Source organism: Myotis myotis, unplaced genomic scaffold, assembly GCF_014108235.1.
Source record: "Myotis myotis isolate mMyoMyo1 unplaced genomic scaffold, mMyoMyo1.p scaffold_m19_p_3, whole genome shotgun sequence".
Taxonomy (NCBI): domain Eukaryota; kingdom Metazoa; phylum Chordata; class Mammalia; order Chiroptera; family Vespertilionidae; genus Myotis; species Myotis myotis.
This window is the reverse complement of record NW_023416335.1, coordinates 108,825,360-108,853,277: the sequence shown is the minus strand read 5'-3', so window position 1 is coordinate 108,853,277 and position 27,918 is coordinate 108,825,360. Positions and strand designations below refer to the sequence as shown.

The window sequence follows — 27,918 nt, the reverse complement described above, 5'->3', positions numbered from 1 at the left end:
TATGTTCAAGGAAAAGTGTCAACCTGACTGCTGCCATTCCAGTAGCTGAAGGGCCCGGGCTTAGGGCCTCACTGTTCCAGAAGTGACTTCTCACTTCATCCTCCAGTTTTCATGTCTCATCTCAAACCAGCCTGAACCCTGACTACAGCCTCCCTGAGTAACTCCTAGAGCAGTGGTTCTCAACCTTCTTAATGCTGCGACCCTTTAATACAGTTCCTCATGTTGTGGTGACCCCCAACCATAAAATTATTTTCATTGCTACTTCATAACTGTAATTTTGCTACTGTTATGAATTGTAATGTAAATATCTGATATGCAGGATGTATTTAGGCGACCCCTGTGAAAGGGTCGTTTGACCCCCAAAGAGGTCATGACCCACAGGTTGAGAACCGCTGTCCTAGAGCATGGGGGCCAGCTACTTCCCAGTAACATTGCTAGTCTGTCTTCCTGTTGTAGTTCCTTGCCTTGTCCTCCCTTCTCTGTCCTGCTGATTCCAGTTCTCCAGCATTTCTGGAGATTTTCAGGGAAGATCTCCTTCTCCTCACATGCCCTTTATACACCCTTGAGTTTAGCTTTTTCTGCCCTGCTGAAGGCAGTTTCTATCTCCTTCATCCATCACCCATCATCTGTGGCTTTATACCATTCCAGTTTCATGTGAGGTGGAGCTTGACACTGCCTTTCTCCTTCTTGTTTTTTGGGGTTAATTTCTAGAAGAGACATTGCAACGTAAAAAGTTTTTACTCTGCCCTCTTAAAACCAAGTCATGATTCTCTTTCAGGTTCTTATTTATTCCAAACACAGAAATAATTCTCCCCGGTGGCAATTTTCAAACTTCATCTCATTGCTTTCTGGAAGTGTGAAATAAGGGATTAATATGGGATATTATACTGGTATATACTGTTGGGGTGTGACCTTAGACATAGCTCTTACCCTTGGCTGGTCTGTTTCTTTTTTTAAGGTGAATGGATAGAATGAAATACTATCTGAGGCCACTTCTATTTCTAAAATACCATCATTCTCTAACTTAAAGCCAAACCATTGCAGATTTAAAATACTTAAAGCCTTTAGTACAGCTCTGTATTTATTATACTGTGCTAGGCAATTTATAGCCAATTTTCTATAATTTTTTGGTACATTATTTTATATATCTTCAACTATCGGTAAAATAATGGTATTTTTCTTTACTATGAGGATGGAGGAGAAAAATAGGCATTCATTCAAGAAATGAACTTGGCACAGTTGACATAGTTCAGTGATTGAGCATTGACCTTGAAATCAGGAGGTCAAGGTTCGATTCCCAGTCAAGGCACATGCCCAAGTTGTGGGCTTAATTCCCAGTAGGGGGCATGCAGAAGGCAGCCAATCGTTATTTCTCTCTCATCGATCTTTCTATCTCTCCCTCTTCCTTCCTCTCTCTCTAAAAATCAATAAAAACATATTTTTAAAAATTTCACAGTCCTGACCTTGAAGGAAGCAATCAAGATATGTAATAGAATATGCAAAGAAGGAGTACTTAGTGAATATTGACACCCATTATGTGTCAGGCGTCATGCCCAGTCCTTCATTTACAAAAGCTATGCTACCCTCACAAGTTTATGGATTAATAAGGTTCAGAAACCTAAATAACACTGCAGAATATTAAGTGCCATATGAAAGAAACTGTTGACTGTTGAGCAAGTCCATGGAACAGTCTATCCCAGCCTGCCCAGCAGAGTGTGATGAGGTCAGCAGAAGCCTTCATGTGGAGGGGCTGGCCTGTGCCGAGGACTGGAGTGTAGACATGTAGCATGCAGGCATGCGTGTTCCTGTCTGAATTTGTCATAGCAGAGCATGGTGGAACACTCATGAAGAGGCAAAAGATGACAAAAAGTGAGAAAATGGGATTGGGATCTTGGATTATCATGCAGTTGAAGGAGAGGTGATGGATTTTAAGGAGGAAAATAATATGGTTAGATACATATTTTATGTAGATGAAAGCAGATGGCTGTGTAGGCAGTGGATTTGAGGTTGAGTACTAGTAACTTGCATAGGTAGCAGGGCTATGACCTGTGTATTTCGAGAGCTAGTAGGTTTACCGTCCAATTGAGTATGAGCCATAACTATAAAGCCATCAAGTAAATAGAAGAGAGATTCTAAAAGGAAATGAGAAGAGCATTAATTATTCCCTAGTGTTTTATATCTTGTTTTTCTTATATAAATCCTGATTATGGTTATTTATTTTAGAAAATTATTTTTAAGGGAAAGGGAGGGATGAATAGAATTCTCTTTTTATGTTTTTATTGATTTCAGAGGAAGAGGGAGAGAGAGATAAAAACATCAATGATGAGAGAGAATCATTGATCGGCTGCCTCCTGCACGCCCCTTACTGGGGATCGAGCCCACAACCCGAGCATGTTCTTTTGACCAGACTCGAACCTGGGACCCTTCAGTCTGCAAGCCAATGCTCTAGCCACTGAGCTAAACCAGTTAGGGTTAGAATTCTTTTTATTCTCTCTTCAGTTGAAGCCTCATTGTTCAAACACAAGGTCAAAAATTGCCTCTTAGGTGCTAAATTTGCAAGCCTAAGCCTAGATTTCTAAGCCTAGGTATAAGATTATGGAAAAACTAATAATAATGTTTAAAAATAGCAGTCATTGGGGGGAAGGGGGGACATATGTAATATTTTCAACAATAAAAAATTATTTTTTTAAAAAGAACTTAATAATAAAAAAATAGAATGCAGTGCTCTTTAACCAAACAGGTTTAAGTTTCTCATAAAAATTTCTAAATAAAGGCATGAACTGGATTGAAGGGCTCTAAAATTTAAATGTATTAATATAAATATGACAGATAATAAGGAAGGAAGTTGTATGTATGCTCTTTTCAATAATAAAGATGATCTAATCAGAGGTCAAAAAGTAATTGAAAGATAGTACATATTTGTAGCTTTATAAATATATTTGACCATCTCAGATTATTTTTGTTTCCTTTCTAATTTCATATTATTTATTTCTCTTATAGACCCACGCAAGTGAAATGGCAGCTGATGGTAGCTAGTTGTTTTAGAAGAAGTGGTAAATGCTTTTATTTTATTTATTTTTAACATATTTTACTGCTTTTGTCTTTTAGGTAATTATGCATAAAATGTATTCCAATTGCATATTTATTTATTAAAACATTAACTTTTGATAACTACACATATTTGAAGCATTATATGAAAAACATAATAATTATTACAGACAGAAAAAAGTTATGCTTTAAAAGTGGGTCTTAATCATATATTTCAGCACCACTGTTAGACACAGATTTATTATCTCTCAAAGTTAACATGTAATCATTTTCACAAAATAGCCACAGAAAAAACAGGCATTCTGTACAAATCAATTTATATTCCATTTTCTGCCACCTAATTCTAAATGTCCTATGTGTGTGGCCACATTAATGAGACTATCTCCAACTTCCTGAGGAAGGCCCAGGACTAGAACACTGGATTTATATTTTTATACCAGGTATCATTTGTGTTTCCAGCAATTGCTCTACTAGGTTCTGTGCTGTTGACCCCTGTCCTTGAAGGGTAGCGATGTTAATAGTTTTGAACTGACATGAATGATGTTTAAAATACAGAGATTGAGCAGGAGATGGCATAAACAAATATGTGATCCCTCTTGTAGAGCATACATATGACCCAGGAAAAGAAACTCCTCAATCCCAGGGAAGCATCTACACTATCTACACTAATAAAAGAGAAACATGGTAATTGGCGTATGACTGCTACCCTTTTCATTGGCTAATCAGGGCGATATGCAAATTAACTGCCAACTAAGATGGCGGTTAACCGCCAACAAAGATGGCGGTTAATTTGCATATGTAGGCACAATGCAGGGAGGCGAAAGGGAAAGCAGGAAATAGCCCCCTGCCACTGACAGTGATCGGAAACCCAGGGGGGAGCTAAGAGTCGGGGGGCAGGGCAAAGGCGGCCTCCAAGCCATGATCGGAGAATCGGGCGCTTTTGCCACACTGGCCAGTGATAGCAGGAAGTAGGGGTGGAGCCAGCGATGGAAGCTGGGCACGGTCGAAGCTGGCAGTCCCGGGAGCTAGGGGTCCCTTGCCTGAGCCTAAAGCAGAGCCAGCGATCGCGGGCCGCTGCAGCTGTAGGTCCCCGCTGCCCGGGCCGGACGCCTCAGCCAGAGGCGTCCTGCGGGGGCAGGGGCGGAGCCCGCGTGATCGCGGCGCCGCTGCCGCTGCGGGTCCCGCTGCCCGGGCTGGACGCCTCGGCCAGAGGCGTTAGGCCTGGGCAGGGGCAGAGCCTGCAACCGCAGGGAGCTGGGGGTCCCCTGCCCAGGCCTAATGCCTCTGCCAGAGGCGTTAGGCCTGGGCAAGGGCGGAGCCTGCAACCGTGGGGAGCTGGGGATCCCCTGCCCAGGCCTAATGCCTCGGCCAGAGGCGTTAGGCCTGGGCAGGGGCAGAGCGGGAGATCTCGGGGAGCTGGGGGTCCCCTGCCCAGGCCTGACACCTCTGCCGGAGGCCTCAGGCCTGGGCAAGGGGCCGATCCGGTGATCAGCGATCGGAGAGTGATGAGGGTCAACTCCTCTGGCCGAGGCATCAGGCCTGGGCGGGGGGCGGAGCCAGCAATCGGAGGGGGCTGGGCGTCCCCTGCCCAGGCCTGATGCCTGGGCCAGAGGCATCAGGCCTGGGTGGGGGGCAGAGCTGGGGATTGGGGGGATATGATGGTCCCCTTGCCCAGGCCTGAAGCCTGGGTCAGAGGCGTCAGGCTTGGGCGGGGGTGTGGAGCAAGCGATCAGAGGGAGATGGGGGTCCCCTGCCCAGGCATGATTCCTGGGCGAGAGGCATCAGGCCTGGGCGGGGGTCAGAGCCAGTGATGGGGGGAGATGGGGGTCCCCTGTCCAAGCCTGACACCTCTGGCAGAGGCGTCAGGGCTGGGCAAGGGGCCGATCAGGCGATCGGAGGGTGATGGGGGTCGACGCCTCTGGCAGAGGCATCAGGCCTGGGCAAGGGCGGAGCCGGTGATGGGGGGGAGAGGGGGGTCCCCTGCCCAGGCATGATTCCTGGGCGAGAGGCATCAGGCCTGGGCGGGGGTCAGAGCCAGTGATGGGGGGAGATGGGGGTCCCCTGTCCAAGCCTGACACCTCTGGCAGAGGCGTCAGGCCTGGGCAAGGGGCCGATCCTGCGATTGGAGGGTGATGGGGGTCAACTCCTGAGGTCTCCCAGTATGTGAGAGGGGGCAGGCTGGGCTGAGGGACACTCCCCCCACCACCACCACCCAGTGCACGAATTTCGTGCACTGGGCCCCAAGTTTGTTATAAAAGTGTTAACAGGGTTCTCTTGCCTAGTGCTGTAGCTTCTTTCTTGATGGATCTCTGTGAGCTCCTTCAGAGTGCCATCAAAATACGTATTCTGTGTCATCCTCAAGTCATTGAGAGGGTTAATCTATAATGAGAATGTATGTCCTATCGAATAACGTATAACATATACACTTCATTTATCTCAGCTGAGTTCTGATTGCCTCTGTTCATTTCCACATCAGTCATATGTAGAATGTACATACATGGGGTATTCTGAATAATTTAAAGACATACACCTTCTTGAGTTATTGAAGGGCAGGTTAGAAAAGAAACTAATGTTTATCGAGAACCTGCTATGAGTTAGATGCTTCCTCTCTATTTGATTTCATTCTCACAACAACACTTTGAGGTTAGCACAGCCATCCTTCTTGCGACCTGAGGCCCAGAGAGATTCTTAGCTCATTCACTGAGATTTTAGTCAAGACCTTTGACCCAAAATTCATTTATCTAATTCTTTGCTGTTTCATGAAGCTCAATTATTTTATTACAAAACAAAATGTTTCCTATAAACATTTTAATGTTTCAAAATGATAACTACAAAAAAATGTTTCATCTTTTCCAACTAAGTGAATGACATTGAAGTTATTAACTCTATCATGTAAATTTTTCTAAATTTTCAGTTGTTCACTTGAAATATTCAATTTTTAGGAAATTAAATGGATCTTAATTTGTACCACAAACATTTATTTTAAGAAGTGGAACTAATCGTTAACCACTATTCATTTCCTTCTGCTCTAAACCTTTTCAAATTTGTTTTGTCTATACATTTTCTTCCAAAAGTTATGTTAAGAACTGTTACACATGCTTGAGGCAAACATGAAAGTCTTCCTGCTTAAAAAAAAAATTCTTCCTGCTAAAGCTATTAAGTGATGCCAGTATATTGGATTAAAATTGTTTTGCTGAATCCTATTAATTTCTATAATCTCCTAGTGTGTTTCTCTTTCTTTTTTTATTTGTAGGTAACTACCAAAAAGCATTAGATACTTATAAAGATATTCACAGAAAATTTCCAGAAAATGTTGAATGTAAGTGAGATTACATTTTGTAGCTTTGAAAGTATAGGTTCTCATGTTTTATACCCTATTTTACATTTGCTACAGTAATTGCATACATAGATACCAAGTTATAATTGTGGTAAATATGTTTAAATAGGAGTTTACAGGATCAGAGAATCTGACTATACACATTTTTATAGAATTTAATTGTTGATGGATTTACATTTGAAGAGAACCATTGAATTCTCTTCAAAAGTAAACAGATTTATATTCCCCATCTTGATGTACAATGGATTTGATGTAACTTAAAATAGTGTGAAGTATTACAGCAATAACAACAAATCAGGATCAGGAAAAACACAAAATAACCATATTCATATGCAGTATATCTCCACTAGACTGTATATTTGGCCCTGAATAGCCTTGCGGCTACGGGAAAGAGATAAAAGACAATCTGTTCTATAATCTTTACTGTTTATGAGGAAATAAAAGGCAATTCCTTGGGAAGAAGAAACATTTTCAACTTGTAATTCATTCAAGCGGAGACACTGAGAGATACAGTAGATAAAGTCATTGAAAGATAATGCAGCTCCTTGCTTTAAAACATCCCTACAGCAAATAAAATAGCATACTTGGACAGACTATTTTTAATTTTGTCCTTCAGTGATAATGAACACAAAACAGCACATTGCAACTCAGTAAAATCAATGTTTCTGAGCCAAGTTTCCCAGTGGCCCAGCCTGATCCTGGGATTAGAAGTACTGCCCCTTCCTTAATTAACATTTTCCTCACTTTGGCTTTTATAAAAACTCAGCAGCAGCTGGCTCACAGATACGGTGTTACTGGTAGCTTAGGAGTAAGGAATTTCTAGTGCTAATTAGAGCAGATTGATTAACCCACAATAGTGGTTTCCAAAGCCAGTCAGGAAACAGGTTACTTGGAAGGGATTCCTTGTTACACTTTCAAAAACTACAGTTTTATTGCCCTATTATAGAGATTCTCACGTAGGTTTGCTGTGAACCCAGATATTTAATTTTCCCTATTTAAGCTTATTATTTGATTCTCATTCTCAGTCACATTAGGGAATCGGTGCTTTAGAGATTAAATGAGAGAGCAGTGTTATTTTCTGTGGAAATGATGCAACCCAAAAGTCACCTGGGCAAAAGTCTCTCGGGACCACTGATGTTGGGACTGGACCATTCTGGATCCCATGGATTGCAGTGTTTTAGCAGTACTCCTGGCCTCTGCCCACTAGTTGACAGTAGCACTCCCCCCTACCCCCGCACTGTTGTTATAAAAAACATAAATATACCAAGACATTGCCAAGTGTCCCTTGGGGGTGGGATTGCTGCCTGTTCAGAATCACTGCAGTAACCTGAGCACCTGGCACTGGACCAGTAAAGGGACTGTCTTCAAGCAACGCCAAATGTCTTTCTTTATGGAGAGTTTAGGTTTACTCTAAATATTAAATGAATGTTTACCTGTGCCACAGGGAATGTTCAAGATGACCTTGGCCTGAATAATTTTCAAAACAAATGTCATCAATAGTCTATCTTAACTGTAGTCTTAGGAAAACATTTGCACCCATGGAATGTGTTGTTTTGAGCAGAGTAGTTTTCCGGTGAACCCAACAGATAATTTAGTCTTAAAATACATTCTTCATTTACCAAAAATTGACCTGCACTATGGAGTTACAATTGATGTACTGAATTTCAGAGGACATCTACCAAAAACAGTAATTTTCTGTTTTACACTAAATATTCCTAAATCACTCTAAGGATAGGTAGATAAAAATTAATAGTTGTGTATTATTTATAGGAAATGTAAATTACCTTATTATGAATTACTAATGTATGCATAGGCAATTTATATGCTAAAATGTGACATTTTAAATTATTTTAGTACTGTTACTTTGCAAAACAATGGTCATGAATAGGTCATTTATTTACAAGTTCTTAAGGAGTTTTGTGGCATATTCTTGAACTTCTTTTAACTACTGTGTTGGCATAGCACTGAGCAGAAAACAATACAGATGAAAGTCCTTGTCCTCATGGAGCTTGCTAGTGGGAAGACAAGAGAACACACTTGTAGAATATGTCAGAAGTTAGAAGTGCCATGAAGGAAAGCAGACGGAGGGTAAAGCATAATATTGGAAGGGCTCTGATTATAGGTGGTGTGGACAGGTCAGTGAAGAGAGTCCCTTTATTTTTTTTATTTTATTTTTAATTTATTGATTTTTAGAGAGAGTGGGCAGGAGAGAGAAACATTGATTTGTTGTTCCATTTATTTATATTTTTATTGGTCAATTCTTGTTTGTTCTCTGACTGGGGATCGAACCTGTAACCTTGGTGTAGCAGGACAATATGCTCCAACCAAATGAGCTACTCGGCCAGAGTCAAGAGAGTCCCTTTAAACCCCTTTCAGGGAAGTCCATCTTGCCAGGTCAAGAAAATACAGAGTGTAGATACTTTTTAAAAAAATTTTATTGGGCTCTCATTGTTTAACAAAATTATATAGGATTCAAGTGCACAATTCTATAACACAATTTTCAAGAGAGAAACAATCACTGTTCATGAGCATCATTCCTGTGTCCCAAAAGATTGTGGTTAATGATTTGTTATACTTTCAACACAATACACAAATACTTTTCTAAATATATTTTTTACAATTTAGGTCTGCGTTTCTTGGTTCGTCTCTGCACAGATATTGGATTAAAAGAAGTTCAAGAATATGCAACAAAACTCAAGAGATTGGAAAAAATGAAAGAAATAAAAGAACAGGTATCCCATACGGGCCAAAAACTACTATCTGTTAATTTTCAAAATGTCAGCCTTCTATAACTTAACTGAGTGATGTTGGGCCTTCTGTCAGTAAAATGAAGTTGAATTTTTTTTCTGCTCCGGCATAAAGGAAAAACAATAACTAAAATCCTAGTTTTAGGATAAAGTTCTGTCAAAAGTGAGTTTCCAATAGGAGGAAGTTCAGTAGACTCATACTCTTTAGTGGATTGTACTAATAGGCAAATAATTATAATTTTCCACTATACAAAGTAATTTATTTAGTCATTTTCCAGACTTAATTTTTAGAGAATAAGTTAGTTTATAGACTTAATTTTAATTTGAGAGTCCTGTGACCCATGGAAACTAAGAAGCAGTTAATTGTGTACAACATAGTACTTTTTCACTAATATAGTAGAGATGGCTTTGAGAATAATATTAACATACAGGGGAGCATTTTAAATATATTTCCATGTTCCATGAAGTATGTGGAGTAGCAATGTACTTAACTTTACTTATTTAAAAGAATAATTTGTCCTAAATTTGAGCCAAGAATATTTAGAAGTTTAATGTGTTTTTAAGTGTCTGCCTTTCATAAAAGATACATTTTTTACCTTAGACTTTTTTATCTTGGATAATTAAGTCTAAATTCCATATTTGCTTTCAAAATGTGGTTACCTTGTTTTTGCTTTGAAGATGTGATCGGAAAGTTTTACAGTCTTTTCAAAGTATCAAGTGTAGGGGAGAGAACCAACATGGCGGTGTAGGTAAATGCCGGTAGATGCAGCTTCCCACAACCACATTAAAATTACAACAAAAATACAGAACAACCATCATTCAGAACCTCCTGAAAGCTAGCTAAATGGAAGTCCTACAACTAGAAAAGTAAAGAAGAAAGTACATTGAGACTGGTAGGAGGGGCAGAGGGCGGAATGGGCTGGTCGGATATCCACATGTGCTGTTTTCTTAATCGGGAGTGATATCTCAGCTGCAGAGCCCCACCCCCACCCCCCAGTGAGGAGCAAGGAATCCCAGCCCAACACCAGACCTCCAGCCCAGGGTTCCAGAGCTGGAAGAGAAGTCTTCATAACTTCAGGCTGTAAAAACCAGTGGGGAATTGTGGCTGAGGGACTTGGGGGCTACTGCAGACCCAGGTATTCCTCTTAAAGGGCCAGCGCATGAACTTGCTCAGACTCAATCCCTCTGGCTCCAGTGCTGGGGCCATGACTTGAAAGGAACCAGGGACATTTGGGGAAGAATTGGATTGTCGGGCATCAGGGCAAGAACTCAGGGGCAGCTTTCTCTCAGATAGGGGTGCTCACAGGAGTCATTGTTCCTGTGCTGGGATCTCCCATGCCACAGAGCTGACCAGCAGGGGCCATATCTGAGTCTCCATCAACCTGGCTCACTGTTCCCTCTGCCCTGGTGATTCCCTGAGACCCCGCCCCATCCAATTTGCAGCCCCACCCAAGCTGTTTGTAGTGGCTTTTCTATATGAATGGCCTGTCCTGGTTCAGGCTTCAAACTTTAAAATCTTTCAAACAAGCAGCAGCTGGCATCAGCATGCTGCAAACCTATCAATAAGAGGCCCAAGACTGGCACTAGCACCAGCCTTTCTTGCTACACAGCTGGTCCTTGCCTGGAGACTTACAAGCTTAATACAAGTAGCAGCCATCTGCAGACCTCTCTGTAGCTCCTGCCAGGTAGTCCCAGGCAGTGGCTGACTACCAGGAGGCCCTAGAACCAGTGCAGCCAGTGGAAAGCTTCAGACCATACCAGATTACAACTCTACACATCCATGAGCGACACATTAAAGAGGCAGATTCAGTGAGCACCAAAGCCCCACTGACGCAAGTTCTGCTCCATAACAAGACCAAAAGACATAGAAGCTCTACCTAGTACACAGAAACAAACACAGGGAGGCATCCAAAATTAGGAGATAAGCATGTCCCAAATGAAAGAACAGAACAAATCCAGAAAAGGAACTACGCAAAATGGAGACAAGCAACTTACTAGATACAGAGTTCAAAACCCTGGTTATAAGGATTCTCAATGACTTAGGGGAAGAGTAGATGAACTTAGCAAGAACTTCAACAGCATCAAAAAGGACATGGATATTATTTTTTTAAAAACAGTGCAAAATGAAGGATATAATAACTGAAATGAAAAATAATTTACAGAGATCAACCAAAGGACTTGTATGCATGCATATAAGCATAATCAATGGATACAGACAGTAGGAGGGTAAGGGCATGTGCTGGGGGGTGAAGAGGCTGGGGAGAGGTCAAGGGGGGAAAAGAAGACATATGTAACACTTTCAACAATAAAGAATATCAGTTTTTTGAAAAAAGAGTAGAGTTGATGAAGCAGAGGATCAAATCAGTGATTTAGAAGGTAAGGAAATTTTCCTAACCTGGTGAAGGAAATACAAACAAGTCCAGGAAAAGCAGAGTCCCAACCCAGATGAACCCAAAAGGCCCACACCAAGGCACATCATAATTAAAATGCCAAAGGTTAAAAACAAGGAGAGAATCTTTAAGTCAGCAAGAGAAAACCAGTTAGTAACTTACAAAGGAGCCCCCATAAGACTGTCAGCTGATTTCTCAACAGAAACTCTGTAGCAGGGGTCCTCAAACTTTTTAAACAGGGGGCCAGTTCACTGTCCCTCAGACCGTTGGAGGGCTGGACTATAGTTTAAAAAAAAAACAATGAACAAATTCCTATGCACACTGCACATATCTTATTTTGAAGTAAAAAAACAAAACGGGAACAAATACAATATTTGTATTTGCATGTGGCTCGCAGGCCATAGTTTTGAGGACCCCTGCTCTATAGGCTAGAAGGGATTGGCATGAAATATTTAAAGTGATGAAAAGGAGGGATCTACAACCAAGATTACTTTACCCAGGAAGGCTATTCTTTAGAATTGCAGGACAGATAAAGAGTTTCCCAGATAAGAAAAAGCTAAAGGAGTTCATTACCATCAAACCAGTGTTACAAGAAATATTCAAGGGTCTTAAGAAGAAAAAGGAAAAGGCGGAGGAAAACATAGAAAATATGAATAATAAAATTGATATGGATACACATATATATACTTTACATTAAATCCAAATGGATTAAATACTCCAATCAAAAGGCATACAGTGACTAAATGGATAATAAAACATAACCCTTACATATACTGTTTAAAAGAGACTCACTTCAGATCAAAACACACAAACAGACTGAAAGGAATGGAAAACAATATTTCATGAAAATGAAAACAAACAAAAGCTGGGGTAGCAATACTTACACCAGACAAAATAGACTTTAAAACAAAGCTATATAACAAGGGACAAAGAAGGACCCAGCAGTTTCACTTGTAGGTATTTATCCAAAGAAACCCAAAACACTAAATAAAAAAAGAAATATACACCCATATGTTCATTGTGGCATTATTTCAATAGCCAAGATATGGAAGCAAATTAAGTGTCCATTAATAGATGAATGGATAAAGAAGTGTGCATATATACAATCAAATATGACTCAGCCATAAAAAAAAAAAAATGACAACATGGGTGAACTTAGAGGGTATTATGTCGAGTGAAATAAGTCAGACAGAGAAAGGCAAATACCATATGATTTTACTTATATGTGGGATCTAAAAAGCTAAATGAAGTAGCAGAACAGAAACAGACTCATAGATACAGACACCATTTTGACAGTTTCCAAATAGGATAGGGATTGGGGGATTTTATTTAAAAAGATTAAGTACAAATTGGTAGTTACAGAAAAATCGTGGAGATATAAAGTACAGCATAAGGAATCCAGTCAATAATATTGTAATAACAATGGACTGCCAGGCTGCAGGGGCACAACATCAGTGCCATGCTGCCCAGCCCCACAAAGAGGGGCAGTCTCACTGTTGCAGGGCCTGTCGATGCTCACCACCGCCTCATCCTGGCAACCCGCAGTTCTTCTCAATCTGTGAGTGACTGAGTAGTTGGTGCATCATTCTGGTGGCAAAGCTAAAATTCCCAATTATCTTGTCTACTTGACCTACTCTGCCTATTCTGAAGTCAAGAGAAGACTGCTTTACAAGACTACTCCGAACATTACTGCAATGTTTGTATCTAATTTATAATGTGGGCAACGCAAGTTTTATAGCTGGTCTTAAATGCAGAGCTTGGAAAATGGTTTTAATCTGTCCTTCTGGAGACATGGAAAAGCAGTGACCAGGAGACCTGCATTTGGTCATATCCCCCCCAAATTGAAACACCCATTTTTCATGAGAGGTGCTGCAGCCCCTCCCAGAACCATAGTCAGGAAAAGGGGGAAAAAACCTGCTCTAGTGATATTACCCGCCCCATGCTCAGGAGCCCTGCCTGCCACACCATGCATCTACCTTTGCAGGGGAGACAGCAGCAGAGGCCAAGCCTGTGGGTTTGAACAGTCTCAGGGAGCATCGGTGACTGGTTTGGGGTAGGGCTGTCTGCCCCACATCCTGGGAATTTGGTGCTTTCCCGAAACTCCCAGTTTCCAGCTGATCCCACTGGACTGCATAGTAGGATCTCTGCCCAGCCAAAGGCAGGGAAATATTCTGAGACGTTCTCAGAGGAGTAGCTCTGGAACAGGGAAACACACCCATCACTTTCCCTGAAATCTGAATGACACCTCCCCCTCATTGAAGACCTAGAGGTCTGTACTCCTGATTCTGCCTAAAGCCCTTTCAGAAACAGACTGAATGATTAAGATTGACAGCTGGCTGTCAGGAAAAGACAGGTGGAGGCAGAAGGCTACTGACACGTAAATGGGTCCTAAGCTGCTAACAAAATGGCCTTGGCGTGCAGCTGGACTCTCCCACATAAAGTCCTATGGAGAATGATACAAACTGTGTATAGGTTGAAGCTTCAAACAGGTTGCTGAGAGCCAAAGGATGACAGTTTCTCACAGTGGTTAGCACCTAAGTACCTCCTGGGAAGTCCAGAATTAGCCGACAAAATAGCCTCAGTAATCAGAAGAGCAGGACCCAAAGGGGCCTCCCAGGAGACACTAAACTCTGCTGAGATGAATGCCACTTTACTTTTTTTCTTTATCTTTCTCCTTTATTGATTTATTATTTTAGTTACTCTTTTTATTTCATAAATATAATTTTCGCTTTTCTTACCCTATTTTTTTTTCTTCTTTTTCCTGTTTTCTCTTTGTTTTTCCTTTTTTTATTTTTTTCTATCTGTTTTCACCTCTATTTTCTTTATATTTTCTTCCTTTTTTATTTTATACTGTTTTCCTCTCCCTATTCTTTATTCCTATTTTCTTTCATTCATCTCTGCCCTTCCATATTCCTTTTTCTTCCCCCTTTTTTCCTCCTCATAGTTTTTTTTATTTTTTATTCTATTACTCTCATTTTTCCTTCCTAATTTCCTCTTCTTTTCTGGTTGTTTTTGTTGTTGTTTTAGGGGTCTTGTGTATGTTTATGTTTTGTTTCTTGTTTTGTTGTTTTATTTTGTTGTGACACCACCTGCACAATAGTTCTCACCAAGTGGTCTGGGGTGAGCCTTACAGTCAGCCTGCCTGAGAGGAGCTTCCACCCATGAACGGGACAAAAATAAGACCCAATTACAACAGGAGACCCCAAATAATTCACATAAGGGAAATTCCTAGAGCAACCAGCTCAGAAGATCTGAGGAACTACACCACTAGGTCCCACAAAACACTGACTACATTGAGCCATACCACAAAGACTGGGAGGCATAGCAGTTTGATCTACCACATAGAAACAAATACAAAGGGTAAACAAAAAGGGGGAGACAAAGAAATTATCCCCAAATGAAAGAAAAAGAGGAACTCCAGAAAGAGAGCTAAACTAAATGGAGAAAAGCAAATTACCAGATATAGAGTTCAATGTCATGATTATAAGGATGTTCAAGAAACTTAGTGAGAATATCAAGAAACTTGGTGGGAACTACAACAGCATAAAACAAGAAATAGAAACCATAAATAAGAATCAGTTGCAACTGAAGAATGACAAAGCTGACATCAAGAATACACTGGAAGGAATTAAAATTAGATTAAATGAGACAGAAGATCGAATCAATGACTTGGAAGACAAGATAGAAAAAAATCACCCTATTAAAGAAGCAAAAAGAATTAAAAAGTAGAGGAGTACTTTAAGGGAACTTTGAAATAACATGAAACGTAACAACATCCACATCATAGGATTACCACAAGGAGAAGATAGTATTCCAAAAATTCCAAGAGGAAAGAACACCTCCAAGCTTTTTTTTAATGAGCCCAGCATTATCCTAATCCCAAAACCAGATAAAGACACTACAAAGAAAGATAATTACAGGCCAATATCCCTGATGAACATAGATGCTCAAATCCTCAACAAAATATTAGCAAATCAGATCCAGCAATATATTAAAAAGATCATACACCAATACCAAGTGGGATTTATTACAGGGATGCAAAGCTGGTACAATATTTGCAAAACAATAAATGTGATATATCACATAAACAAATTGAAAGAAAAATATCACATAATCATATCAGTATATTCAGAAAAAGCATTCAACAAAATCTAACACCTATTTTTGATAAAAACTCTCATCATAGTGGGATAGAGGGAACATCCCTCAACATAATAAAGGCCATCAATGACAAACCTACAGCCAACATCATACACAATGGACAAAAACTAAAAATATTCCCCCCTAAGAACAGGGACAAGATTGGGAAGTCTGCTTTCACCATACTTATTCAACATACTACTGGAAGTCCTAGCCACAGCTCTCAGACAAGAAGAAAACAGAAAAGAAATCCAAACTGGAAAGGAGGAAATAAAAGTGACATGATTGACATGATATTGTACATAGAAAATGCTAAAGACTCCACACAAAAAAACTGCTAGATTTAATATGTGAATTTGGCAATGTAGCAGGATATGAAATTAACACCCAGAAATTGATGGCATTTTTATACATCAATAACAATCTCTCAGAAAGAAAAACTAAAAAAAAAAAACAAAAAAACCCCACAAATTAAAAACCACAATCTCATTTACCATTGCAACAAAGAAATTAAGATACTTAGGAATAAACTTAACCAAAGAGGTAAAAGACATGTACTCAGAAAACAGCACATTGAAAAAAGACATAGAGGAAGATATAAACAAGTGGAAGAATATACCGTGTTCCTGGATTGGTAGAATCAACATCATTAAAATGTTCATATGACCCAAAGCAATCTACAGATTCAATGCAATCCTTATTAGAATACCAACAAGATATTTCACAGATCTAGAACAAATATCCCAAAAATTTACATGGAGCCAAAAAAGACCCCAAATAGCTGTAGCAATCCTGAGAAAAAAGAACAAAGTTGGAGGAATCACAATACCAGATATCAAGTTATACTACAAAGCCACTGTACTAAAAACAACCTGATACTGGCATAAGAACAGGCCTATAGATCAATGGAGCAGAATGGAGAACCCAGAAATCGACCCAAGCCATGATGCTCAATTACCATTTGACAAAAAGGGGCAAGAGGAGTACAATGGAGTAAAATACAATGGAGTAAAAGTAAAGACAGTCTCTTCAATAATTGGTGTTGGGAAAATTGTACAGATACATGCAAAAAGAAAAGGAAGAAAGAAACTAGATCACAAACTTACACCATACATAAGAATAAACTCAAAAAAACTTAAATGTAAGTTGTGAAACCATAAAAATTTTAGAAGAAATCATTGGCAGCAAAATCTCAGGCATTATATTTGCTGATAACATATCCTAGGGTAAAGGAAACCAGGGAGAAAATAAACAAATGGGATTACATCAAAATAAAAAGCTTCTGCACAGCAAAAGAAACCAGCATCCAAATGAAAAGGGAGAACGTATTTGCCAATGATACATCTGATAAAGGGTTAATATCCAAAATATATAAGGAACTCATACAACTTAACAAAAGGAAGAGAATCAATATAATTAAAAAATGGGCAAAGGACCTAACTATTCACTTCTCCTAAGAGGACATACAGAAGGCCAAGATACATATGAAAAAAAAAATGCTCAAAGGCACTAATCATCCGAGAGATACAAATCAAAACGTCAATGAGGTACCATCTCACACTTGTCATAATGGCTACCATCAACAAATGATAAGTGCTGGTGAGGATGTAGAGAAAAGGGAACCCTCATACGTGGCTGGTTGGAATACAGACTGGTGCAACCATTATGGGTAACACTATGGAGTTTCCTCAGAAAATTAAAAATGGAACTGCCATCTAACCCAGGAATCCCACTTCTGGGAAGATAGCCTAAGAAACCCAAAGCACCAATCAGAAAGAATGTATGCACCCCTGTGTTCATAGCAGCACAATTTACAATAGCTAAATCTGGAAACAGCCCAAGTGCCCATCAGTAGATGAGTGGATAAAAAAGCTGTGCTACATTTATACCGTAGAATACTATGCAGCAGTAAAGAAGAATAATCTTTTACCCTTTGAGACAGCATGGAGGGACCTGGAGAGTATCATGCTGAGTGAAATGTCAGTCAGAGAAAGACAAGTATCACATGATCGCACTCATGTGTGGAAACTAAGTAACAAAATAAACAGATGAATGGAGTGGATCCAGAGACATGGAGGCATGGAACAGAGTGCAGAATCTCAGAGGGAAGGCAGGGGAGGGTGGTTGGGTGTGAGGTAATCAACCAAGGATCTTGTATGCAAATATGCATAACCATAGACACACAATAGGGTGCTGAAGGCCTGGGATGGGACAGGGGGCTAGAGGGAGTCAACGGGGAAAAGGGGGACATATATAATACTTTCAACAATAAATAATTTTTTAAAAAAAGAATACTTTATTAAGCTTGTTACCATATGAGTTATCATTGATGCATTTAGATCATCCAGTGTTTACCTTACCAAATTATTAATGTCTCCCTGTGCTGAAGCAAAACTTCTTTCAGTAATATTTTATCACTATTCTTATTGTAATCTGTATAAAACCCAGTGTCATTTATGTTCTTTTAGCTTCTCCTTAATATCTTCCCTTCCCACCTTGTTATACCTTCATCTTTCGGGTTAAAGCTCTGTCCTCATCCACAAAGCACTGTCTTCATTTTCCTTGAAATCAGTTTCTCTATCATTCTTCAGTACTCCTCATTAAATTTTATGTCAAAGAAACATTTTCCTGATGTTTTCTCTTTTTATGTTTTGCTTATAAACACAAAGTGGAGGGGGAAAGTTAGTTGACAAGGAAGGTCGTAGGAAGACGAAGAAGCTTAAAGAGAAAGAATTCTCATCTACCTGAGAGCCAGCTTCTCAGTTAATTGTTGCATGTCTCAGTTTCTTCTCTAGGTTGTGAACCCAGGGCATAGGGAGCTCTTTCCTGGCTTGTAGAGCACAAAACATAATAATAATCATGAAACAAGATATAATAAGTTCCTTTTCTAAAACTTTATGTTACTTTTTTTTTCTGTTTCTTGTTTAGAATCTGTCCTTAACGTTTTTTCCTATGTAATTAAAATTTCTTCATCAAATCATTGTTGATGCCTCCATAATACCCTGTTATATAGATATATCTTGATTTCTTTAAATATTTCCACATCTTTAGACAGGTGCATGTCTTTTTTATAGTTGGTAGCTTTCTATGTCTGATTTTTTTTTAAAAAAAATCTTTACCTGATAACCTCCTGAATGATGTCAGCAATCTTTTGGTGACAGGTTTTCCTTTAATTCTACTTTACTACACTGCTTAACTAGACATTAATAACGACAGCTAACATGTATTTATTTCATGGTTAAGTGTAGGCATTGTTCTAAGCAATTTACATGCCTCAACTACTGTGATCACCCCAATAATCCTATGATGTTGGATATGGTGTGATTATTACTACTTTTTACAGGTAAGAAAACTGAGTCCTGTAATGGCTAGTAACTTTCTGCAAGTCACCAGGTATTGGGGGCAGACCTGAGATTCAAATCCTGCCTCCTAACACTGTGCCTGACACCTTGGGAAAAGCAGAGAAAGAGAGTGATGCAAGTCATCATTTTTAGTTGTATACAGTCCTTATTTATTCTGCATCCAGCAAAGTTGCTATTTTGTGCAATGGATTAGATCAAAATGTACCTTGCCATCAACTCACCATAGGAGTTAGGGTCTCAGAACAGTGCTAGTCAAGTGTGGTCTGTGGACTAGTAGAGCTTCAGAATCATATGTAGTTAGAATTACAAACTACCCAAACCCTACTCCAGAATTACAGTCTCTGGGTATTGATCCAAAAATCTGTGTATGCGCTTTTTAAAATAATTCTCCAGGTAATTTTTATATTAACCAAAGTCTGAGAAGCACTATTGTACAGTTTATGCTCCCAAAGGGTCACCTTGCAGATAATAAAAAGACAGCTAGGGTATGGAATCTGATTTAAAGGAGGGGTGTAGACATAAAATAAATCAGGCCATGAATTTTTTTTTAAATTTTTCAAATGGAAAAGAATTTGTATAAACCTAAGAAAGAAAGATAAATTGATTCAGGTTTATTTGATTCAGGATTAATGTGTCTCCCTGAGCCCCTAATGCCTTTTTTAAGATGTTAAAGCCAGAAGGTTGTTTATGTAGAGTAATTCATCAAAGAAATTCGTCGTCTTCCTGGAACTATTATGGAAAAGAAGACCGTTCTCACATTTGTTGTTGAGGGATCACATTCTGAGTAAGAAGAAATTCCATACATTGTGTATTCATTAGTGCCAGCAGGAAGCGATTCCAGACACAGGCCAGTGGGCCAGACAGGAGTCGCTTTACCATTTGGACACTGGGCCCCACAACAGTATTATGTTTTAAGAGAGGTTTGGTTTCTGCCAAACTTGACTCTTTGGGAAAGAGCAAAATGGGAAGAGCAGGAAGTGATGACACTGTTTTAAATATGAAAAAGAGAAAAATGTCAGCTAAAATTCTAAAGAGGATTAGACAACAAAAGGAAATTATTAGGAGGCAGAAGAAAATGGATAAAGAAATAATTTACAGAATACAGGAAGTTTTAATTGCTAGTCAAAAAATAGGAGTACTTTAGTAATTCATTCCATTTTAAAAATCAAATTTCTGAATTCTCAAAATATTGAAATAGAGAAATTCTGTTCTAATATTTGCTATTTTCTCCCCAAAGAAATCAGCAAACAATTTCAATAAATGCTTTCTTTTGTCCACAATATCATATGACATTCAAAACTAATGTAAAATGTAGTTGGTATTTATCCTCAAGTTTAAATTTTATCAAAAAGCATAAAAATAACTATACAACCTATTTGAGCAGAAACCCTTTGATTATATTTCCTAAAAGAAAAGAGATCCTATATAATAAAAGGCTAATATGCAGATTGACCGAACGGCAGAATGACCAGTTGCTATGACGTGCACTGACCACCAGGGGGCAGACGCTCAATGCAGGAGCTTCCCCCTGGTGGTCAGTGTGCTCCCACAGGGGGAGCACCACTCAGCCAGAAGCCGGGCTCATGGCTGGCGAGCACAGTAGCGGTGGCGGAAGCCTCTCCCACCTCTGCGGCAGCTCTAAGGATGTGTGACTGACGGCTCAGGGGAGCGGGTCTAAGCCATCAGTCAGACATCCCCCGAGGTCTCACAGACTGCGAGAGGGTGCAGGCTGGGGTGAGGGACCCCTTCCCCCCAGTGCAGGAATTTCATGCACCGGGCCTCTAGTTTAGTAATAAGGTCTCATAAAGGCATGGCTTTAAAATTTACTTACAGAAGAAATAAAATTTGTTTTAAAGTTTATTTAATGAAAGCTACAAGAATGTCTTGCACATTTTATGCATTATTGAATTTACAAAATCTAACAAAAATGTGGAAGGAAATATGCATTGTTGATATCAAATTAATGGTAATTTGAGCATTAGTTACATATTTCAGGTGTAGATTCCTAATCACTTTTTTGTTAAAGGCCATTGATGTCAGTGTCTTCATGCATTGCCTTGTGTTAGTCCTCATTCCTCCTCTCAGGAAACATTTATCACAGTGCTGTGCTCTGTGGAAGACACAGTGACATGTAAGAGTCAGCCACATGCTGAAGGTACTCGTAACATGGGAGTGCAAGGTGAACACCAGTTCCTCTTCCAGGGTCATGGGGCATGTGAGGGAAACGAGCTCTGGGAACAGAGGTGGAGGGGTTTTGCTTCAGAGGAGGACTCAGAGATCATTCCTAGAGGAGCTAGTGTTTAAGCAAGTATGGAGATATCTACGAAGAAGTGTGCGTAGAGGTCCGAGTACAGGAAGTTACAGCCAGGTTTATGCATTCTTTTGCAGTTTTCTCTTGAATTTGAAGTCAGAGCCAATCTTAGGAATCCTTAACTAGGAAACAATAACTGCTACTTGTTCTATTGGACAAATATCTAAATCTTATGTAATAAGTGCAAATGTGGTGGACAGGACCCTGGACTTCTCTCCTGGCTTGATCATTGGCCAGCTCTGAGACTCAGAAGGGACAGTTGTTCCTTCTGACCTCATTCTCATTAGCTGTAGAATTGAAAGAGTATTCTAGATCAATGCTTCTCAAATGATCTGTGGTGCAGTTAATTTTTTGTCTCAATCTGTCATTGACATCACTAGAAAAATGATCATGCACTTGGATGTCAGAAACATGAAATCGGTACGCAAGTTTGAAAACCCTCAACCTTGAGTTCTGTGCTCACTTCATCAAGGACAGGTAACAGTTCATGGGGTGGCAGGTTTTCAACCTCCACTCTGAGTAGAATGTGTAGGCTCTGGTTTTATTCCAATTCCAGAAGAGTAGTAGAAGACATATTTAGTCATATGCTCATATTGAACAGTAGATATAAAAGGAAAAAATGTTTCTTACTCTCAATGCCTGTTTTTTAATTTGTCCCATTATATTATTTGTATCTACATTAGTCTTGTACCTTCTCTCTTTTTTTTTTTTCAAGATGGGAATGGCATCATATTTTTTCAGAATAAGAATGTCAACTTTTAGTATATTATTAAAAAATAAACATTCTGTTAAAAAGTCAAGTAGATTACTTTTATAAGTACTATTTTAATTCAAATAGAAATGTATAAAGAAAGACGTGAAAATCATCCATCCTAGTACTTTGAGAACACTAGCATTTTGGTATGTGTCTTCCTGGGCATTTTACAAATATACACAAACATAGCAATACATATATTTTTAATGGGACTTTTTTTTACAAAAATTGAATTTTTACAAAAATACTGGCTTATAACCCCCATATGTTTTCCCCAAAATAACATGGACAGCTTTCCATGTCAATAAACATAGACCTCTGTCACTTTCTGATCTGTGTCCCATTATGTGACTCCTTCCCTCACATTTTAGTTTTGCTGTGATGAGAATCATTTTGTCAGTTATTATTCCAAAGCTTCCTCTTTTACCTGCCGTCAGGACCTGCCTCACACCAGTCAAAGTGCGACTTGAGGCAGATTCGTGTTGATAATAAAAATTCTAACACTTGCCCAGCCGATGGGGCTCAGTGGTTTAACATCAGCCCATGAACCAAGAGGTCACTAGTTTGATTCTGGTTGGTGCACATTCCAGGTTGTGGGCTCTATCCCCAGTAGGGGTGTGCAGGAGGCAGCTGATCAATAATGTTTCTCTCTCATCGATGTTTCTGTCTCTCTGTCCTTCTTCCTTTCTCTTGCTCTAAAAATCAATAAAAATATTTTTAAAGACTTTCCTCTTTTTAAAAAATTCTAACACTTAAGCAAAATACAAAGCAATCTATAATAATAAAAGCATAATATGCTAATTAGACTAGACGTCCTTCTGGACGACCTTCTGGATGAAGCCGGGGCTGTGAGGGCCAAGGCCTGGGTCCCAGGTGCCTGCCGGCGACTGGGGGGAAGCCCGGGACCCAGGTGCCAGAGGGAAGCCAGTGCTGGCAGCGGGGAGGGGGGGGCGGGGGGGGGGGGGGAAGGGCTACTCTTGCATGAATTTCCTGCATCAGGCCTCTGGTAAAATATAAAAGGAAACCTAAGAATGTCACAGCTTGGAGGTATTTTACTTTAAGGGTGAATTTGTGTTTAAGAAAGTAGACAGTTGAACAGATTAGGCATTTTGTGAGATTTTAATAGCACATTTATTGTAGAAGTTGAATTTCAAAAGCCATTTTGCCTTTAGCCCTGTAATAGTTTAGGTTCAACCACTGTAGAGTAGAACAATGCAGGAAATAGCCTTTTAATAGATTCTCTTCTCTTCTACCCACCCTCGATTCCAAACGATCGTGTTTAAACCTGAACTTCCCCATCCACAGAATATTTGGGGCCTGGCCAGTGTTGCTTAGTGGTTGAGCATCAACCCATGAACCAAGAGGTCCTAGAATTGAGCCAGTTGGTGCTCGATCCCCAATGGGGGGCATGCAGGAGGCAGCAGATAGATGTTTCTCTCTCATCAATGTTTCTGTCTCTCTACCCCCTCTCTCCCTCTCTCTCTAAAATCAATAAAAACATGTTTTTTAAAAAAGAGAATATTTGGTTTTTAGGATGTTTGTATAAGCAGAGGTTTCACTGCAGTTTGAAGTATAAGTGCCACTTGAGTGTGACAAGGACTGATCACTCAGCATGTTAGAGGGCAGACTTTGAATCTCTACGTTACACAACATAGTCTTTATTCCTATAGAAGTGATTCAGGTAATAATCGATTTGACCCCAGAAATGTAGGAGCAATAAGTCTTCAGAGTTACATAGTAATGTTAATTTAAAAGTCAACGTTTAGTTATATTCAACTTTGAAGAAATATGAGTTATTCTTTTAAACTCATCTTCTTCTTGTTCTAGCGTATAAAGTCTGGCAGAGATGGCCCCGGAGGTTCCCGCAGCAAGAGAGAGGGAAGTGCTGGCAGTGGTAAGTTTTTTCTGTCATCTTGAAGTTGTGGATTATAATGTACATGGGCTTCTGGAAACATTTCAAAACAATCCAAAAATGTCTTTTATCTGTGTGTGTGTGTGTGTGTGTGTGTGGTGTGTGTGTGTTGTATACACAGTTAAACCTCACTTATTCTAATTAATTTTGTAGGCAGTCAGTCTGATATATAAATTAAGTATAAATGTTAGTTATTTTAATTCTTTTTTTAATTGTTTTTTATTGATTTTAGAGAAAGAGAAACATTGATTTGTTGTTCCACTTACTTATGCATTCATTGATTGATATTTTTATGTGTCCTGAGTGGGGATTAAACCTTCAACTTTGGCATATCAGCATGACACTCTAACCAATTGAGCTACCTGGCTAGTGAGCAATTTTAGTTCTTAACCAGAACTGTTTCTGCTAATAGCGTAACAAACAAGTTTGGGTTGGATAAATTATTATAGATGTCCATCCTAATGAGGCTTTACTGTGTGATGTTTAAAATTTACATTTTAAGGAAGTACCATGAGAAGTAAGACAGTCTTATAAAATGCAAACAGTCTCAGGTCTTCAGTCCCACTTTCAGTGTAGAAGCAGTGCCAATTTGGGAACTTGGGGACATGGTTCTTGTTCCAGTCTTGATCATGACAACCATGTGTCTCTGGAGCAACCATGTAAATGCTGTATGATTTAGGTGATTTCTGAAGTTGTTTGCATCTCCAAATTCCTTGACTCTGTAACTGCTCGTGACATTATCTATACTAATAAAAGGGTAATATGCTAATTAGACCAGAAGACCTTCCAGGAGACCTTACAGACATCCTTCCAGACAAAGCCATGGTGGCGGGGATGAGGCAGAGGCGGTTAGGGGTGATCAGGCCAGGAGGGGAGGGCAGTTGGGGGCAATCAGGCCAGTGAGGGGTGGCAGTTGGGGGCGAGTAGGGGGCACTTGGGGGTGAGCAGACCGGCAGATGGGGCAGTTGGGGGCACTCAGGCTGGCAAGGGGGGGCAGTTGGGGTGAGAAGGCCAGCAGGCAGAGTGGTTAGGGGTGATCAGGCAGGCGGGCAGGTGAGCAGTTAGGAGCCAGCAGTCCTGGATTGTGAGAGGGATGTCCGAGGGGTCCCAGATTGGAGAGGGTGCAGGCCAGGCTGAGGGACATCCCCCCACCTCTGTGCACGAATTTTGTGCACCGGGCCACTAGTCCTATCTAATAAAAGAGAAACATGGTAATTGGCGTACATCCGCTACCCTTCCCATTGGCTAATCAGCAAGATATGCAAATTAACTGCCAGCCAAGATGGCGGCTGGCAGCCAGGCAGCTTGAAACTAACATGAGGCTTGCTTGCTTAAGTGACGGAGGACTCCAACGTTCCCCGCCTGCCGCTGCTGGCCTCTGAGCTGGCAGTTTGAAACATAGTTACAAAAATAGAAGCTAAACAAAACCCCAGAAACCAGCTATCAGCTAGCCGGGATCTCAGACCTGGAGTTGATACAGAGTTTCGATTGTAGAACCTAAACAAACCAGATACCTGCTTTCAGGAGTGGAGGCCTAAGAGCTGGAGCCTCAGAGCTAAAGCTGGCTCAGAATAAAAAAAAAAAAAAAGAAAAAAAGGAGCAGTTGGGAGCTTCAGTCCCAGCCTGAAAACAGCTCTCAGCCCCTCACCCAGACTGGCCAGGCACCCCAGTGGGGACCCCCACCCTGAATGGTGTGTGACCAGCTGCAAACAGCCATCATCCCCTCATCCAGGCTGGCCAGGCACCCCAGTGGGGACCCCCACCCTGATCCGGGACACCCTTCAGGGCAAACCAGCCAGCCCCCACCCATGCACCAGGCCTCTATTCTATATAGTGAAAGGGTAATATGCCCCCTAGCACCGGGATCAGCAGAGCCGCAAGGTCTCCCGGCACTGGGATCAGCATGACAGGGGCCAGCGCCCAAACCCCCTGATCGCCCTGCGGCTCTGTGTGTGACAGGGGGCGGCGCCCCAACACCCCCACCCCACGGGCCCTGCTCTGTGTGTGACAGGGTAGAGCCATAACCTCCCCATCGGCCCTGCCTTGAGTGTGACAGTGGCGGCGCCCCAACCCCCTGATTGGCCCTGCTCTTTGGGTGATAGAGGGCAGCGCCCCAACCCTCCCACCCCACGGGCCCTGCTCTGTGTGTGATGGGGTAGAGCCATAACCTCCCCATCAGCCCTGCCCTGAGTGTGACAGTGGCGGCGCCCCAACCCCCTGATTGGCCCTGCTCTGTGCGTGACTAGGTGGTGCCGCAACCTCCCCATCGACCCTGCCTTGAGTGTGACAGGGGGCGGTGCCCCAACCCCCCAATCGGCCCTACCCTGAGCGTGACTGAGGGTGGCATCGCAACCTCCCAATCCGCCCTGCTCTGTGCATGACAGGAGGTGGCGCCCCAACTCCCCAATCGGCCCTGCTCTGAGCCCGACCAGGGGCTGCACCTAGGGATTGGGCCTGCCCTCTGCCACCCGGGAGCAGGCCTAAGCCAGCAGGTCGTTATCTCCCGAGGGGTCCCAGACTGCGAGAGGGCACAGGCTGGGCTGAGGGACCCCCCCTCCCCCCCCGAGTGCACAAATTTTTGTGCACCAGGCCTCTAGTTACTTAATAAGAAGGTTTGTTTGCCAAGTCTTCTCTTTTTCCCATCAACAAAATCTACCTTCTCCCTCTGCTTCAGGGGTAGTTTAAGTTAAACTTAGTAGAAATTTGGTGGTTTTAAATAAACTATTGGAAAAGTAAATGCTAAATGTGACCAATAAATACAGCTCCATTCTCTCACATCCCTACTTAGCAAGGTCATACATAGGTGAACCATTTCATGCATCTGCCCAGCTGCGTATCTGTCTGTGATCTAGGAGTCAGGATAAAGCAAGACGTCACCCTTAGATAGGCATGCCTTTCATTCATTCACAAACGTTTACTGGATGCATTCTCAGTGCCCAACACTGTGCTCAGTGCCAAGGACACAGGGATGAATATGATGGTGGCCCCTGTGCTCAGGAAAATTCTAATCTAGCTGGAAAGACACACAAGGTTCTAGTGATGAGGATGCTGCCACAACAAAAGCACGTGTGTCTTCCAAGATTCAGGACTTGAGACTGGGAACAAAGACTCTTTGTAGAAATCAGAGCTCTGCTTCACCAAGTACATTAGGCATTTACTAGTAGTCATCAGTGCCTCTAGTTCTAGCGAGACAGCCTGACTCTCTAAGGATCAGTCCAGCTCCTCCAACTGACCCACAGAGTCCTGACCAGTTAGCCCTCAGGTCACAGGAGCTGTTGCCCAGAGCCAGCATCCTGGGCGTGCGAAGGGGCTGCCACCTCAAGGAGAAGCTGACTCCTGTCTCGTCAGACTCCTGGTCATGATAGACGCTGATATTGCCATACTGTCCCCCTAGTCCTCAGATATACCTCAGTTTTGTCCCTAACTCAACCCCACTCCTGTTTTACCATATTTCTTTGGCTGTCTGGGGTTGGATTTAGCTGCGTTCTGGATCTAAGAAACAGGCACCTACAATTGTCTTTAAGCCAAAGACAGCAATCCGGGCCCACAGTCCCTATCCAAGCTTTTAGGGCCAAGTATGCTGTGAAATTCAGCATTTTTTAGACTTCAAAAAGTAATAGGGTGTATTAGCTATATAACATCTAATTCCCATCGGAACACCTTATCACCGAATAAAGTATTAATTCAGTGAAGCATGAATATTCACATTTAGGATAGATAGTGGCTAAAAATCGCTTCAGGGCAAGTTAGGTTTTATGTCCAAGGAGTTTACATACTGCCACCTGAACACATAATTTTCAGACCTCTTCATTTGGAATTGTAGATGAGGGATCATGGACCTGTATTACCAAAGGTGTTCTGAATGGCCACAAAGTCAGCAGACCAGGCACTGTGCTTCCGTGAAAGAACCTCTGGAA

The 27,918-nt window shown here is 41.1% G+C and overlaps 1 protein-coding gene across 3 annotated transcripts in view; it reads left to right on the top strand.

Annotated features, from left to right (window-relative positions):
- The window catches only part of IFT88 (intraflagellar transport 88), a 176,384-nt gene that overhangs the window by 102,568 nt on the left and 45,898 nt on the right, over positions 1 to 27,918 (top strand). For all 3 annotated transcript variants that reach the window (XM_036300081.1, XM_036300080.1, XM_036300079.1), the window contains exons 21-24: positions 3,001 to 3,053; positions 6,302 to 6,367; positions 9,011 to 9,117; positions 23,917 to 23,983. In XM_036300081.1, the coding sequence (XP_036155974.1) occupies positions 3,001 to 3,053; positions 6,302 to 6,367; positions 9,011 to 9,117; positions 23,917 to 23,983 (293 nt within the window). The remainder of the gene's footprint in view (positions 1 to 3,000; positions 3,054 to 6,301; positions 6,368 to 9,010; positions 9,118 to 23,916; positions 23,984 to 27,918) is intronic.